The sequence below is a fragment of the Eleutherodactylus coqui genome, chromosome 1, assembly GCF_035609145.1.
Source record: "Eleutherodactylus coqui strain aEleCoq1 chromosome 1, aEleCoq1.hap1, whole genome shotgun sequence".
In the NCBI taxonomy this organism is placed as follows: domain Eukaryota; kingdom Metazoa; phylum Chordata; class Amphibia; order Anura; family Eleutherodactylidae; genus Eleutherodactylus; species Eleutherodactylus coqui.
In genome coordinates, this window is record NC_089837.1 from 76,024,682 (window position 1) to 76,040,137 (window position 15,456).

The 15,456-nt window shown below is 44.7% G+C and overlaps 1 protein-coding gene across 1 annotated transcript in view; it reads right to left on the reverse strand.

Moving 5' to 3' along the window:
• CPSF3 (cleavage and polyadenylation specific factor 3) overlaps positions 1–15,456 on the reverse strand; it is a 42,470-nt gene that overhangs the window by 13,498 nt on the left and 13,516 nt on the right. The window contains exons 7-16 of the mRNA XM_066597443.1: positions 15,035–15,185; positions 14,605–14,780; positions 14,349–14,507; positions 13,417–13,563; positions 11,058–11,210; positions 10,238–10,346; positions 7,209–7,307; positions 4,888–4,982; positions 1,589–1,676; positions 155–224 (exon numbers count right to left, since the gene is read on the reverse strand). Coding sequence (XP_066453540.1) covers positions 155–224; positions 1,589–1,676; positions 4,888–4,982; positions 7,209–7,307; positions 10,238–10,346; positions 11,058–11,210; positions 13,417–13,563; positions 14,349–14,507; positions 14,605–14,780; positions 15,035–15,185 — 1,247 coding nt within the window. The remainder of the gene's footprint in view (positions 1–154; positions 225–1,588; positions 1,677–4,887; positions 4,983–7,208; positions 7,308–10,237; positions 10,347–11,057; positions 11,211–13,416; positions 13,564–14,348; positions 14,508–14,604; positions 14,781–15,034; positions 15,186–15,456) is intronic.

Sequence of the window (15,456 nt, forward strand, 5' to 3'; positions counted from 1 at the left end):
TTTTTTTACCTCACTCGAGTATAAGCTGAGGGGGGCTTTTTCAGCACATTTTTTTGTGCTGAAAAACTCGGCTTATACTCAAGTATATACGGTATTTCCTTCACTGTAAATTACTAAGAAACACAAAGGAAACTCCATAACCTCCCACACTTACTGCAGCATAATCTCCAGCCTCTTCTTGTACGCTTCCATGTCCACGTCTTTAGTGGCTCTGTGACTCACCGCTTGGGTGAAAATAGAAAACAAAATGGCAGATAAACTTTACACAGGATTCACCGTACAGGCAAGACACTGACTAATGCAGAGAAGGCTGTATGACAGTACTGTGGATGGTGGAGGAGATCAGGACAACAGAGAGCAGAGAAAGGGACCATTACAGAGGGCTGTAATTTGTCTGGGTGAATTTTCTGCCCTAATCAGCAGTGCGGGGGAATTAGACCAGCAGCTATTCAGAGAGAGGATGAGATAACTGTGTAGTATTGAGTGGGCGTGGTTATGCTACACAGCCTCTGAAAGTGGAGAGGAGGAGCTGAGCATGTACACATACATGAGACCAACTAATCAGTGCTGGCAACGCCCCCTAGCCAAAAAAAACTTGGCTTGCAGGCTCTCCTACATTCAAGTATAAGGCTTTCTAAATGCATGAGGAAGAAAACTCAATGCAAAAACAGAGAAGTGCTTTTTTTTTTTCTTTTGCAGGAACTTACGTGTTAAGATACGTGTGTATTGATTTTTTATGCACAAAGGCTTCTGTGGCCTTTAATATAAACTAATTATCAGAATTGAATGGGACAATTCTAATCATCAGTAGTTAGCAAGGAATTGTTATTACCTTATGTAAAATAATTGACTACGACCACAAGTTACATACACATGAAGGGTGGTGTTCCACTTCTCCTTGTCACTGTCCCCATATACAGCCCCCCACCAGTCCTCACAGCCCCCATATACTCTTCCCTCATTCATTACAGCCTCTATATACTTTATTTTCCTCAGTGGCACTGTTCTGTACAGAATGCTGATGAGCCGGCAAATAGCGCAAGAATCAAGCATAGTGCTGACTGGCCGAGCCTCAGCTAATCAGCTCTATGGTTCATTCCTGCACTGCCTCCCAGCTCACCAGCATCCAGTACACTGGTAGACTGCCTGGCATCTTGCACACCCCACTTCCCGTCGGCACTAGATCACCCACAGATGGTGTGGTTAAAATAAATTTCACGATTGTGATGAAAGTCAGACTCGTGCCTCAAAAACATGGCGATTAATTAATTAATTTGATCAATTTCCCACAGCTCTGCTAAATACTAAGAAAACTCACCCGAGGCTGTACGACAAAAAACATCCCTAATGTCTGACAACAGATTGCAATAGCAGCACAAAACTTGATCCTGTCAGCAAGCTCTAAAGTAACTGCTGACTGATTCCCTCCATCAGCAATGTGATAATGATTGGAGTAGGTTATTCCACTCCTTGTCAGAGTTGTTACTACTATTACTCAGTGCACTCATGTGTTATACAGAGGTGTCTGCGGTTCTATTTTGATATATAGCTTGTAGTTCAGCTAGGAACACGACTTTGGTCTTCCTACCTTTCTGTGCACGAGGATTTGACTGCAGCTCCATAATCACTGTGGCCACGGTGTCCGCGTACATATCATTGGAGGGGTTTGCCACCCACTGTAAGGAAGAAGAAGCATTCGGGTTAAAAAGCAGAAATAGTAAAACTGATAACCAAATTACCCTATTTTTTTATTTTTTTTTTTAAACTATTTTCATTTAACATTTGAAAACCTGTGCGAGGTGTGAGAGTAAAAATGGCAAATGAGTATGAAACTATTGAAAATCATTGGCGTTATGCTCATCGCTCTCGCAAGGAAAAAAAATATTGCTAGCGAGTAGGCACCCTTTGCCAAAATGAAGGGGCTGTAAAATAAGCGGGCTGGTATCAACAAGGAAGATAGAAGCCCTACACTCTGCAGAAACCAGATATTGACCGAAAAAGGAGGACACTGAACTAGAAGATGGAAACAGGTGGATTACCCTGTGTTGGTGGATCCTTGAAAAGTATAGAATACCCATTAAGGTCACAAAACAAGATAACCTTGCAGGCAGAAGACAGAGACTGAGCCCAGCTTGTCGAGGATGCCAGTTCTGTGGAAGCTAAAGAACAGGCAAGAAATGTAAAAGAGGGAAGTACGGTGTGTTTGCCGCAAGCTACTGGCAAAAGGGCCAACCAAGATTATGGCTTAACCACCGATGACCGTCCATCCCGATTTTCTCAAGGACAGCAGGGCGCATTGCTGGCCCTCTAGCAGTCTGCTCTGAGACGTAGAAGGTGAATGTAAGGTGGGACGAAGCGCCACAGCGTTCATTTTTTTTGGTTCAGTTGGCTAGCCATTATTGCAGGATTCTTCCAGTGACACAGAGTAGATATAGTTCCTGAGAGGCAGAAGGATAGCCTGAAGATGCACGATGATATCAAGGAAGTATTCTTGCAGAACGTGTACCAGAGAGATAAAAGAGAACAGCAGGAACCCTTGTAGAGGAGAAAATGGTTCCAATGGGAGAACGACCAGCACCAAAGAACTATGGAAGACCAGGATGTTGCAGCTTCTGCTCCATGAATTCGGAATGGTTCCCAGTATGGAGGAGGCCAAGTTGTCTAAGGCCTGCATGTCCAAGGTTTATATGCCATATGGTAATTTTTCTTTTATTGTAGAAAAGGGTGTATTTGAAGGAAAACTAACATAAGGGGAATAAGAGAGATGATTTCCTATTGTGCACCGAGGACAAGTCAACCAGGAGGGGCCATAAAACCGCTCGACACCTTGACCTTAGGTATGAGGCAGTAGATGCGATGAGCGGACTGCTTAGGCAAATGTAGCAATTGGAAGGGTTTCAAGAATTTTCCTCAGTGTAACCCCAAGAAGCCTTGTCCAGAGAGCACCTTTCTCAAGGAGAAAAACTGGCGGCAACTGTGCTAGCTTGGTTTTAAAGTCAGGACGTCCCGTCATGTGAGTAGCCTCAGCTACTGATATTTATCAAGATTTACCATAAAAGTGATATACCATCTAGAGAGGGAATACAAGACATGATTAATACTACTGCTGACCGGCACCAACACTGGACACCGCACCTGAAAGAGAAGAGTAATCTGCTATAACAAATAGTTCCACCTAAGGGGTATGAGAAGGCACTTATTGCACTATGGGAGAGCTAATGAAGCCATATGGCGGATGTGACAAAGTAAGCCGTCAGCCTGGTAGGCATACAATAACCTACTCTGCGGAAGGAGGAAATAAGTAGTCTGATACCGGTCATAACAGTATGGATATGAAGATATCGGTTGACGGATAATTAAGACCATTTTATAAACATGTTAGATATGGACTGAACATATGGTTTTAAACCTTTGGCTGTAACCAAAAAGGGCAGAACTACATCTGAGATGGAGTCCAGCGACATACAATAACACCTTTATTAGGGAAAATAATGAGGAAACCTGAAGCTCCTTCGAAAGCATGATCATGCTATACGAAATGTATCCGTAATGCAGGTTGTCCTATGGAAACTACATGGATACTGTCTCACAGTAATAGTTACTCCTCCATGAAGGGTGAAATGTGACCGTCTGATGCTAGCAGGTACTGCATAACCACATTCAGTACAGAAACCAGTGATAAAATATTTGCCTGCTATATGAGCCCATGCATTCTGGTTGAGAGTTTGGCGAGCCTGAGCAGCGGGTTCCAAGTAAAGAATATCAGCTGTCTGGCCCTAAGATGGTGGGAAGTGGACCTTTGGAGCTAACTGAGGTAACTGTATCGATCACAAAAAACTCCTAGCCATGATATTTTCACCTTAGGGTATAACCTCTAGCTAATATGAAGGATATTAGCTGATTGCTGTCTGAGGTCTTCCCATGACTTTCTTTGCAGGGAACCGTTGAAGGTGGATATAGGAAGAAAAAACACCCTTATGGATAAAGCCTCCCTGGCCTGAGATAGGAGATCATAAATGTCATAGCGGCTGCTGCTGTAAGTGATCCTGGGGATTCTGCTGAAGGAAACTGCGGCACAGGATGACTTAGGCCCTATATACACACTTCTATGAGCCCCTGCTTGGAGGGCTGCTGTCAGAACGTATATGGAGAGGAAAGGGGAGGATCCCAGAGCCAGGGAGGTGGGGCTAGACGTAGCTGATAGCCTATAAGGATTCAGAACTAGAGAGAGGAAGTCCCAGCCTCACCAGAGCGCCAAGAGGAAGTCCCACTGCCACCAGCACGCCAAGAGGAAGTCCCACCTTCCAACAACGGCCTGTATAGGCCTAGAAGCTGTGAGGCCTAAAAGCTGGCCCGAGCAGAGGAAGTTCTGTCTGTATGAGAGTTGTGTCTGCACTAGCAGCCATCATAATTGTGTCACCCATCTTCGTCCTCTCCGTTTTGGTTCCCCAGAGATACCAGCAGGTCAAAGAACTCTGAAATAGGGAGAGCACTGTGGAGACCCCATGGCTGAAGGGAAGCAGAGCAGTTAGTGCTGCTCTGGTCCACTTTGCTTTCTTGGAAGAGGGAGTAACAGTGTGTCTGACACATTGTTGTTCGCCCTTTCCACTTGGGGAAAATCAAGGATTATCAGTGATTCGCACATAGAGAGGAAAAAAAGATTAACAAAGGCAAAAAGAGCTGCGAAGCAGGGAGGTCTGCCTCCTATGGACACTAAGCTAAAACGGATCTGATTTAGTTTAGTGCCTGCAAGAGGGGTATAGCTTGTGAAAGGGACTGATACTCATTGTCCTTAGTGTCCGATCCTAGTGGTAGCAGCTATAACCAAGGTGTTGCTGTGTCCCTCAATGACACAAACAAGAAAAAAAAACTGAAAATGCTGCTCACCTCCAGTATAACCATGCCTGGCTCTTTTACGACTGTGATTGCTCTGAAGACCCTCATACAATCCTTTTCATTTACTTCAATTTCTTCTACTTCGCCTGAAAGAGTGCAAACATGTTAAGAAAAAAATTTAAAAGGGGATGCAAGAATATATAAAGATCATCACCTAGCTAACTGCTGGGACCCCCACATTACTCATGCACACCACTGCTCTCCATTCATTTTTAATAGCAGCTCAGGAGACTGACAAGTTCCAGAACTCCGCCAGAATGGAGTGACGGCAAACATGTGCGACTTCTGTTCCCTTCATGCAAGGACCTTCGGGAACTCTCTTCCCCCAATTGGTATTTGTGGTTGGTGGGGGCCCGACTGCAAGGACATGCACGAAGTTATCACCTATCCTGTGGGGTCTAATACATTTTCCATTTAAATCCCAAGCTAGTCATTGGAATTACGTAAAACTTAACTTTTATTAGTATTTTAAATTCTATTATGGCCGCCTGCATACGGGCGGAAATCCCGCCGCGGGATTTCCGCCACTCAAAGCCTGCATAGGATTGCGTTAACAAACGCAATCCTATGCAGACGGCCGCGGTTTGTTTGCCGTGCGAAATATCACACGGCAAACAAACCGCCGCACGTCCTATTTCTGTGCGGGGCTCGCAGAGCCCCGCACAGAAACGTCACTCACCCGGCCGCCGGCTCCGGTCTGCGCATGCGCCAGCTGCCGGCACATGAAAGAGCCGGGGCCGCCGGGCGCGGGTGAGTACGCGCTCGTCCCTGCAGGCGCTCGGGTCGGATCCTGCGGCGAGAATCCTTGCTGCCGGATCCGAACCGCTCGTCTGCAGGCGGCCTATCTTGAGTTTATAGAAAATTATAATATAGCTAAACACCATCACCTAAAAGCCATAACCAGGATGCCTGAGATATAACATAGCATACAACTATGGGTAATCCCAGCTATTACAGCAGACTAACACTAATTCCTCATATCTTCCCAGCACTTCCCACTCCTTTGCCTATTCCCCTGGACCCCAAGAGTGTGGAATGATATTGATTAGCGTTGGCCCCCTTCCATATTTGCATTACATATAAGATCTGCTCAACTATTCTGAATGTTCCAAAAACATTGCTATATACTTGCTCCACTAACACCAGCGATCGTGGCTGCTGGTATAGGATTCTGCAGTCTACACATTTCAGGAAGGCCGTTCAGTACAATACTAGCACTGTCAGATAACCTGATAATATAAAAATAAAAAAATGCACGGCAGCCTTGATGGCAGGCTGTGCGCCTATATAATATAGCCACAACTACACTATATAGTCGTACATAGTGCACAGGCCCCTGTAAATGGTTCCGACAGACACAGGGGCCTGTAACAATAGTCCCATATGTCTCTGGATGGTGGACAATGAAACTGTTGGAGCTGCTCATGCTTGTCGGACGATCAGACGCTCCTCTCTACTGGTGGTCTGTTGAGGGCATCCAGAGCCCGGTCACCTTGTGTGCCTGCCCTCACGCATTCCCTGGTCATAACACCTCCTAACAATCTGGTCAGTCTGTCGCAGGTGGTGGTAATTCATTGATACGACCATCCAGCTCCTCACATCCCAATAATGCGCCCCTCTCAAACTCTGTTAACTGGGTGAAATCTCTTCTCTGCATCATAGAGGCGTCTAGTGGTCAACAAGCTCTACACAAGCGGAAGAAGAGGTCACCACACACAAGGAGCCTCTGAGAGCCTTTTATAGGCCAAGCGGGGGGAACCACTTTTAGGGCTTCAGGTGACAAGACTGTTCATCTAATCACACCACAACTCCAATCATTTACATACCTGCCTGAGATGGAACTCTTTTAGGGATTCTTTTAGGGAAAAGTATTAATCTAAAATTCAATAAAAAGCCTCATTCACACATATTTGGGTCAGTATTTTGAATCAGTATATACAAGATAAAAGCAGAAGAGGCTCCAAAACAGGAACAGATGAAAATCTTTCCATTAATTTTTTTTTGTCAGTGTATGTGCAATTTCTGATATAAGCTTACAAATACTGATGGGAAATACTGGCCAAGCATGAAAGGGTCAAAGTGACCTGACTCCGAAAGAACAAACCGACTTTTAAAGATTGCTAGATATAAATTGTCGTCAAAATAGTCCATTAAAAGTCCTTTCTGCACTCACAGTATAATGTAGCTTTGCTATAGAATACAGAGTAGATTTTCATCTACCAGCTAATAAGCTTGGGCTGTGACCAACCTAAGCCTAGTTTACAGATTTACAAGTCCCATTACAACATATGTATTGAAGAAGAGACATAAACCTGTGAGTTGCTGTAATTGGTAAGATAACAGGTGGAAAGGGCCCGTGTAAGGGATCGCTTGTGTCTGTGTCACTGTGCTCATGGCCAGATCTGTGTAACCTAGGAGAAAGCAGAGTTAAAAGAAGCCGTTATAATACTTTGAACAATTGGGGTAGATACAACCCTCAGGATTGTCTAGACAGAATACAGCAGCAGCGCAAATATATCTCCCCCATTGTAGCACCCTGGACTTGTTTGCTTCACAACAGATTGTCTGGACAAGTAATGCCCCATTTAGACACAATGATAATCGCTCAAAAGATGTCGCTCAAGCGACTTTTGAGCGATCATTGTTGTGCCATTTACAGCGCAAGATGATCACTCAAGATGAGCGATCACCTTACGCTGCCATCGGAGGATGCAGAAGACAAGCGGGGTGTCCCTGCTTGTCTTCTGCATCCAGCTGTTCCCCCACTCGGCTGTTATACAGCCGAGCGCTTGGAGCGGAGGATGCAGAAGACAAGCGGGGTGTCCATGCTTGTCTTCTGCATCCAGAGGTTTTCTGCAAGGAGCGCCCGGCTGTTATACAGCTGAGCGCTTTGTGCCGGGTATGGAGAACAGAGCTGGACCGCTCTGTTCTTTATACCCAGCCTGTTATCAGGGAGCAGGATACAGCTCAAACAATAGTATCAGCTGTATCCCGGTGTAAATCCCTGATAAGGCTCATCATAACCATAGACAGCATAACCAAAACTGCGTGATGTCAGTGCAGTTTAGGGGGGGGGGTGTGGAGGAGAAGGGAGAGGGGGAGAGAATGAGAGAGAAAACACACGAACCAAGAAAAAAAAAATGCTAGTTTATCAATGTTATGGGATGCCGAATAGAGGGCATCTGAGCAGCTTGGGTACAGAGCTGGGGCAACGTGGAAATTCTGCAGTGCCCACAGCAATATACTTTGACTTTAGCGTGTCACTACACTGGAGTTCAATTAGCTCCATTTGTCCACTATCCATGTCAACTGCAAATGGATTACTAAGCAGTTGAATCCAACATTTCGGGGCATCAAAGTTGGCAAACCGCCGGTTAAACAGTTTTTCAGCAAACTGTGCACTTGGGAACATGGCGGTTGAGAACTGCGTTTTTATGGTTTGGCAGCAAGGACAATGGCCCAAGTTTTCTTGCAGCATCTGAGTCTCCCATAGGAACAATTTCATTTTAAAAGCTCTGACTGCAGCGTACATGCCTGTGATAACGCGGGCCGACCCCTGAAGATGCAGGTTCAGCATATAGAGATGGCTCGTGATGTCACAGAGAAATGCCGACTCAGACAGAAACTCCTCATTCTGCTGTGTCATTCCCTCTGCTTTCTAGAAACTAACAAAATTTTCTCCCGCAGCGCGAAACATCTGTTCAGTAGTTTTCCTCTGCTTAACCATCTCCCCTCTATGCGATATGGCACGTCCGCGTATTCCGATCAACACTCCTCCAGAAAAGAAGAACTGTCTGATTAAACTTTGTTTAGCTCTTATGAAGTTACCTTCTCGCGTTATAGTGCACATGTTCCACCTTCAGGGCTTTGCCACACAACGATTCCTGATGTATGACACGGTGATAAAAAGCTCACCTGCGGAGTTCTCTTCCCACATCCTCTTCCGAATCCTGGCCACCAATCCACTCTTTGGCCACAGATCAGGCGCACCATATAGCGTTAGGTTATCCCAAGGTAGCCTCATTTGAGTTACACATTTGGAAGCATCTTCAAAGATTTATTTTGCCGTGTCTGTGCCATGCGCTGATTTTAAATCACAAAAGTTCCTTCGTAACACAGATTTGAGTCTACTCCACAGATAAAGACTTTTTCACGACCGTCCGATATACGCTGTGATCTGATGCATTGGATTTCAATGCATCAGATCCCATGGCTGTACTCCTGAGACGTAAAAGCCCCCAGCCGGTCAATATAGCGCTGGGCGTTTTTACGTCGGGCCCAAAAGATAGTCCTGGAACTATCTTTTGGTCCGAAATACGTCGGCCACTGCATGAACTTCTATACGAGCCCATGGCAGCTCACCTCTGCTCTACTCCCCGCTTGTTTTGTGTGTGTGGAGCAAAGTGCCGTCCCTTCCCGGCTCCTCCTATTGCTGGCTATGGACAAGGGGCGGGACGTGGGCAGAGCTAAGCTTCTGCCCTCGCCCCGCCCCTTGTCCATAGCCATCAATGGGAGGAGGCGGGACACTTAGCTCTGCCCCCTCATTGCACAGAACGAGCGGGGAGGAGAGCAGAGATGAGCCTGCGATGGGGATGGAGAGAAAACGGGCGACGGCATGGTGAGCTCAGCGCATACGCGCCGGGGCCCATGCCGTGTGAACGGGGGCACAAACGTTAGATTTGTGCGCTCGTTCACGAGCTTCTATGCCCCAGATGACCACGTATATTGGCCAGCTGTGAAAACGCTGGCCGATATACGCTCATGGGAATAAAGCCTCATTTTGCGAACATAGTCTGTCGTGAAACCAAACTTGTTTTCATCTCCTCTTCTTTCTGGCACTTTTGCACTATGTTCCGGTCCTTGTCATGGCGTTTTGTTTCATAGCGTCTTCTTCTGTTATATTCTTTGGTTACACCTACGTTGGCTCCACACGTAAGAAACAGGTCCTTTATATTTGTGAACAGATATTCTGCTTCCCACTTTTCTAGAAATCTTCTGTTTTCCACCTTTCGTTTGGCCATTTTTGGGAGGGGTGGACTTATGTGACTGGTAGCATGAATGAATGATGCAGTAATGAATTTATTCAGAGGAGGGGGCGCTTGTGGGTATTGATTGCCCTGTCAACACACCGGCAGAGCATTGTGGCAGGTGTAGTATTAGGCCTTCCCTGGCAAGTACAGTACGATCTCTCACACGCCAAATATAACTACACCGCGGGCCAGAGTTTGACACCCCTGTTGTACGTGCTAGCTTTAAGCATCGTACTCTCTGAACTGGTCCAATAAAGAAATAGCCTGTAAACCAGAATTCTAGAAGATTTACTAAATAAACAAGTACTTACTGGAGAGGTCGCTGGGAGAAAGTATATGATAATTGAAGTTTCTTTTTACAAGGATCCCCGAGATTCTTTGACTTTGCTGTGGCTTCTTATCAGCAAGCAAACCCATCACCTGTAACACAGCAGATTCCAGATATCTAAAAGTGTAAATCTGTTAAACTACTGATTGTGGGGTCTGGGTGCGGAGAATTCATCCTTGGTTAGAGCACTTTACGGGTTCAATAGAAAGACTACAAAACCATACACCGCTTGAAGATGGTAGCAAAAAAAAAAAAAAAAACGCTCCTGCCCTTCATGTTAGGGATCGTGGGGACTCAATACCTAGACCGATCAATAATTCTAACATGTCACTATGACATGTCAAAGGTTCTTTTCAAAAGTTTAGATATTAGAGATGAGCGAGTATACTCGCTAAGGCACATTACTTGAGCGAGTAGTGCCTTAGCCGAGTATCTCCCCACTCGTCTCTAAAGATTCGGGGGCCGGCGGGGGAGAGCGGGGAGGAACGAAGGGGAGATCTCTCTCCCTCTCTCCCCCCCGCAACTCACCTGTCACCTGCGCCGGCCCCCGAATCTTTAGAGACGAGCGGGGAGATACTCGGCTAAGGCACTACTCGCTCGCTTGAGTAATGTGCCTTCGCGAGTATACTCACTCATCTCTATTAGTTATACTTTGCTCTATCCAACCTGTAACCGTAAGATAAAACACCCCTAAAAACATAGACAGGGGCAGCCTGTAGACTGATGCTAAGAGAGAAAATCCTTGTATAATGCTTTATTTGGGTAGATCTGTCAATAGACGCTTCTTACATATGACCCCTTACCTTAGCCAGTTTTTCTCCTCTGAAGTTTAGGGTCACAGCTTCTGTGTTCCTGGGATTGTGAACCTCAATATCCACCTCATCGTTGTCCTCATATTCACGGATGAGAGCAGCTTTAAGACGCGCCATTTCATTCTGCTCACCATGCACCAGTATCTGTTTGGATTAAGCATTAGCATTGGGGTGAAGAGTTCTACATCTTTTATTAACCTTTTACAGACCATCAAGTTTTTCAAAGTTTCTTATTCGTTTTTTCATCATTGCTTTTCAAAAGTCATTGCTTTTCTGTCAACATAGCCATATGGGGTAGTCATAAAAACAAACCGCTCACCTCCTCTTCAACGGAGAAACCAGGGTCACCAGCGTAGAAACACATTGGCAGTCCTGCATAGCCCTATGAGGACTTGCTTTTTTTTGAAGGAGAGTTGTATTTTTAATGGTGCTATCTAATGTTCCATATAATGTGTTGAAAAGCTTTTAAGTGGCGTGCAATTGAAGAAAAACTTAATTTCGCTATTGTTTTTTGGGATTTGTTTTTATAGCGTTCACAGTACAGTATAGCAAAAATGACCTGCTAGCTTTATTTTGCAATTCAATACAAATGCAGTGATAGCATGTGTATATAGTTTTTATGTTGTATTAAACCTGTAAAAAATGTTTTTGTCACCATATTCTGACCTCAACTTTTTTTTTTGTTTCAATGTAACGGCTTATTCAGATGAGCATACTGTATATCGGTCGGGTTTTCACACCTGACCCATATATGCTTCCCCTGTCTGCAAGTGGAGGAGGCGGGACAAGCTGGGAGCTAGTGCTTTGAGCTCCCGCCCCCTCTCCACTGTTTGAAATGGGAGGGGCGGGATGGAGGCAGGGCTAAGTTCCGCCTCATCCCGCTCCTCCCATTGCAAACAGTGGCAAGGGGGGAGGGGGGGCAGGAGCTCAATGCACTAGCTCTCGTCCTGCCTTCTCCCCTTGCAGAGAGGGGGGCAGCGTATATTGGTCAGGCGTGAAAACCTGACCGATATACGCTCATCTGAATAAGCCCTAATTGTGTGACGGCTTGTTTTCACTGTGTGGAATAAATAATGCAATATTTTAAATAGTTTGGAGTTTTATGGACACGGTGATACCAATAATGTTTTTTTTCCTTTACATGAAAAAAAAGTTGTTTTTTTTAAGACGTAATATTTTTTAAATACTTTTTTAAAATATTTTATTTACCTTAATTCTTAAAAATTTTCTTTAACCCCCAGAGGAAACTTGAACTTGCGATTACTTTATTGTTCATACAATATATTGCATTTTGAACGTTGGCCTATTAGGCCCTGTCACAGGCTGCGATACACGGCAGCACTGGAGGCCTGATTGTGTTGGCCAGGTGAGGGTGAAGAAATAAATGGGATGCCAGAAAGGGTTTGCTAATTTGCTTAGTTGCCACTGTCAACATTGACAGTGGCTTCTAAAGGCATTAACAGCTGCAAACAGAGCTAACTCCAATCTTGGAGGTTGCAGACTGTCAGAAACAGGTAGCACCCGTTAGGTATGGAGTAGGTTTGGCTCCTGGGCCAGCTCCATACACCACTTGTGAACACCCACTGTACAATTACGACAGGTGGTTAAAAGGCCAATGGTAATTTGCCATCAGTTTTTACTAAAGTAAACCAAGCCCAGTGCTAGTATTATTGCCTACACCTCTTTACAAAACTTACTTGCAATGACTCTATATGTAAATATGTATGCTTGAGGAATCGCTGTTTAAAAATTTCCCCTGCCATATGTAAATCATACCGACTAGTCCATTGGGTGGGCTGGACCAGCTATCTTGTCTGTAGGCTTTCCCTCTATGTCTGCCCCCCTCTTCACCTATGACACTATGTCATCCATGGTGCGCTTCAAAATCTCTCATCAGATGACATGCACATGAGCGAGGCGATTCTGCCCACAAAAGGGAGTGTTTATTTGCACGGGCGGCGATGTGAGATTTTGAAGTGCAGCATGGATGACGTAGCATCATAGGAGAACAGAGGGGTGAACATAGGAAGACGGCCTGCAGACAAGACAGCCAGTCTGGCTCACCCATCGGACTGGTCTACATGATTTACATACAGCATGGGAACTTTTTAAACAAGGATTCCTCAAGAATGCATATATCAAGAGTCATTGGAAAGTTAGTTTTGTAAACAGGTGTAGGTAATAATTCTAGCACTGAGCTTAGTTTACTATAGTAAAAATTGATGACAGGTTCCCTTTAAAACACCAATATGGGACCAGAATTCTTTTCCATTTATAGCTTTACCTAGCCTAACTCAGAAAACATATTCTAAGCAATTCTTAAAATCAGCTGATTTGCAGATTGACTCACCACATGAGGGGGCTTTAATGCTCGGATAAACTCGCTAGTTTGCTGGTAATCTGTGTGTGCGGAGAAAGAAATGTAATCCACAGACATCTTCAGAGGCAGTTTCTGGCCAGACATGGTGGTGATCTCCTCAGGCTCCGACATAATGTGCTGGGGAGGGAGGTGAACAATTGGCAATAAATCTTAATAAAATTATTTATTAGGCTTCTACCACCTCAAGACAGTATAACACGATCTACTGGCTTTCCAACTGCAGAAACATATCTAACATTTATCCAATGGGATGCTATGAAGCTTAAAGAGACCCTGTCAACCATTTTCATTCCATACGAGCTCAAAACAGCTAACACGCCAAGTCCAGGAATATAAGTTTTATACTTGCCTTCCCTCAGTGTCCAATCTTAAGCTTGCCACAGCAATGCATTCCACGTACTACATAGGCGCATACTATGTAGTCCTCTTATTCTATGTGGTCTGCAGGAAGCGATCAGCAGCAGGTTTGACTGCTGACACCAAGGAAACGGTGGGAAGGCAAGTATAAAACCGACATCCCTGACTAAGCGTGTCAGCTACTTTGATCCCATTAGTTTACCTTATAGGGCTCAAAATAGCTGACAGATCCACTTTAAATAGTTACTAGTAACTATTAGGAAATTATAGTATCAGTGTATCTGCTGGCAGAATGCGCCAATTATCAATATAATATAGTGAAAGGGATTGGAGTTGGTGACAAGTTCTAAACCAGCAGAGCCGGACAGCAGATGTGTGCTTACAGGACCTGTGATGTCACAGTCATGTGATCCGGGGCAGAGCTCAGGCGACTGCTCACATGATGGTAACATCACATGTAACTCACACAGCAACTCATGAACAGGTGGTCATTAGGATTTTCTATAGGCTGGAATAAACTGCTGCCTGAAGAGTCAGCCGCTTACCTTGGCTAGTGTTCCCTCCACGCAGTATCCAGCAATAATCACTCCATTTCTCTTATCGGTACACCAGCTTTCAAACAGCTCCCTAGACAGACCGCTCTGCATCATACCCGGAGAAGCCATCACCACGCTGGGACCTATGTCATCAAAGTGGTCCATGCTCTGAAATGGGAAAACATAACATTTTCCCCTTTGTAAAAACACAGCAAGTGCATTTATATACGCCCACAAGCTTGTAGCATACAATATGAAATCAGACCTTCAGGTTGCTGATATGCTTGAAGACAAAGGGGTTATTGATGTTAATTTGCTTGCGGATCTTGTCGTTCATGGCATTGACGTAGGTCTGGTACACAGCCATACATTTCTTAGCCAGCGAGGAGGCATAGTATATGGGAATGTCGTGCAGCTCTGGATGGTTCTGCCAGTATTCATCTGCAGGGAAAGTAACACACAGTCCGTTAGATCTAAGAGGCACCACGTTATTAACAAGTGCAATTTAGGGAGAAGAAACATCAGACTAGGAATTAAAAATGTAATAAAACAAAACATTTTGGACTCTATGCTCCTGTGGGGAGTTTGTAGTCAGCAACTAAAATGTGCTGATAATACTCCCCTGGGAGACAACTAGGCGGATATAAATGAACTCCATATTATAGTGTTTCGGGAAGACAATAAATAATACTCACCTAAGATCAACAGAAGTTCTTGAGCTCGTCCAAGAGCAAAGACAGGGATGAGGCCTCTTCCTCCTCTGTTCACAATGTCATGTACGGTGTTACAGAACCTGGCCTCCCTCTCCTCCCGCTTCTCGTGTATGTGTGTGCCGTACGTAGACTCCTACAGGATGAAGAACAGAAACAGAGATGTAACCAAGACAAGAGGCATACACTAGTGGCCAAAATTGGGGAAACCTTTTGAAAAAAAAGAGCATTTTTGATGTTAGATGGCTCCAGTTTTTTTTAATAACACCATAAAATTCTGTATCGGTGGAAAGATAATTTAGTGTAACGAAGCTTCTTCAATTATCTGAATTCTATCCAAAGTTATAACTAAACAGCCAGAAAAAAAGCAAACAACATCCTCAAATTGATTTAAGCCCCTTTTTCTT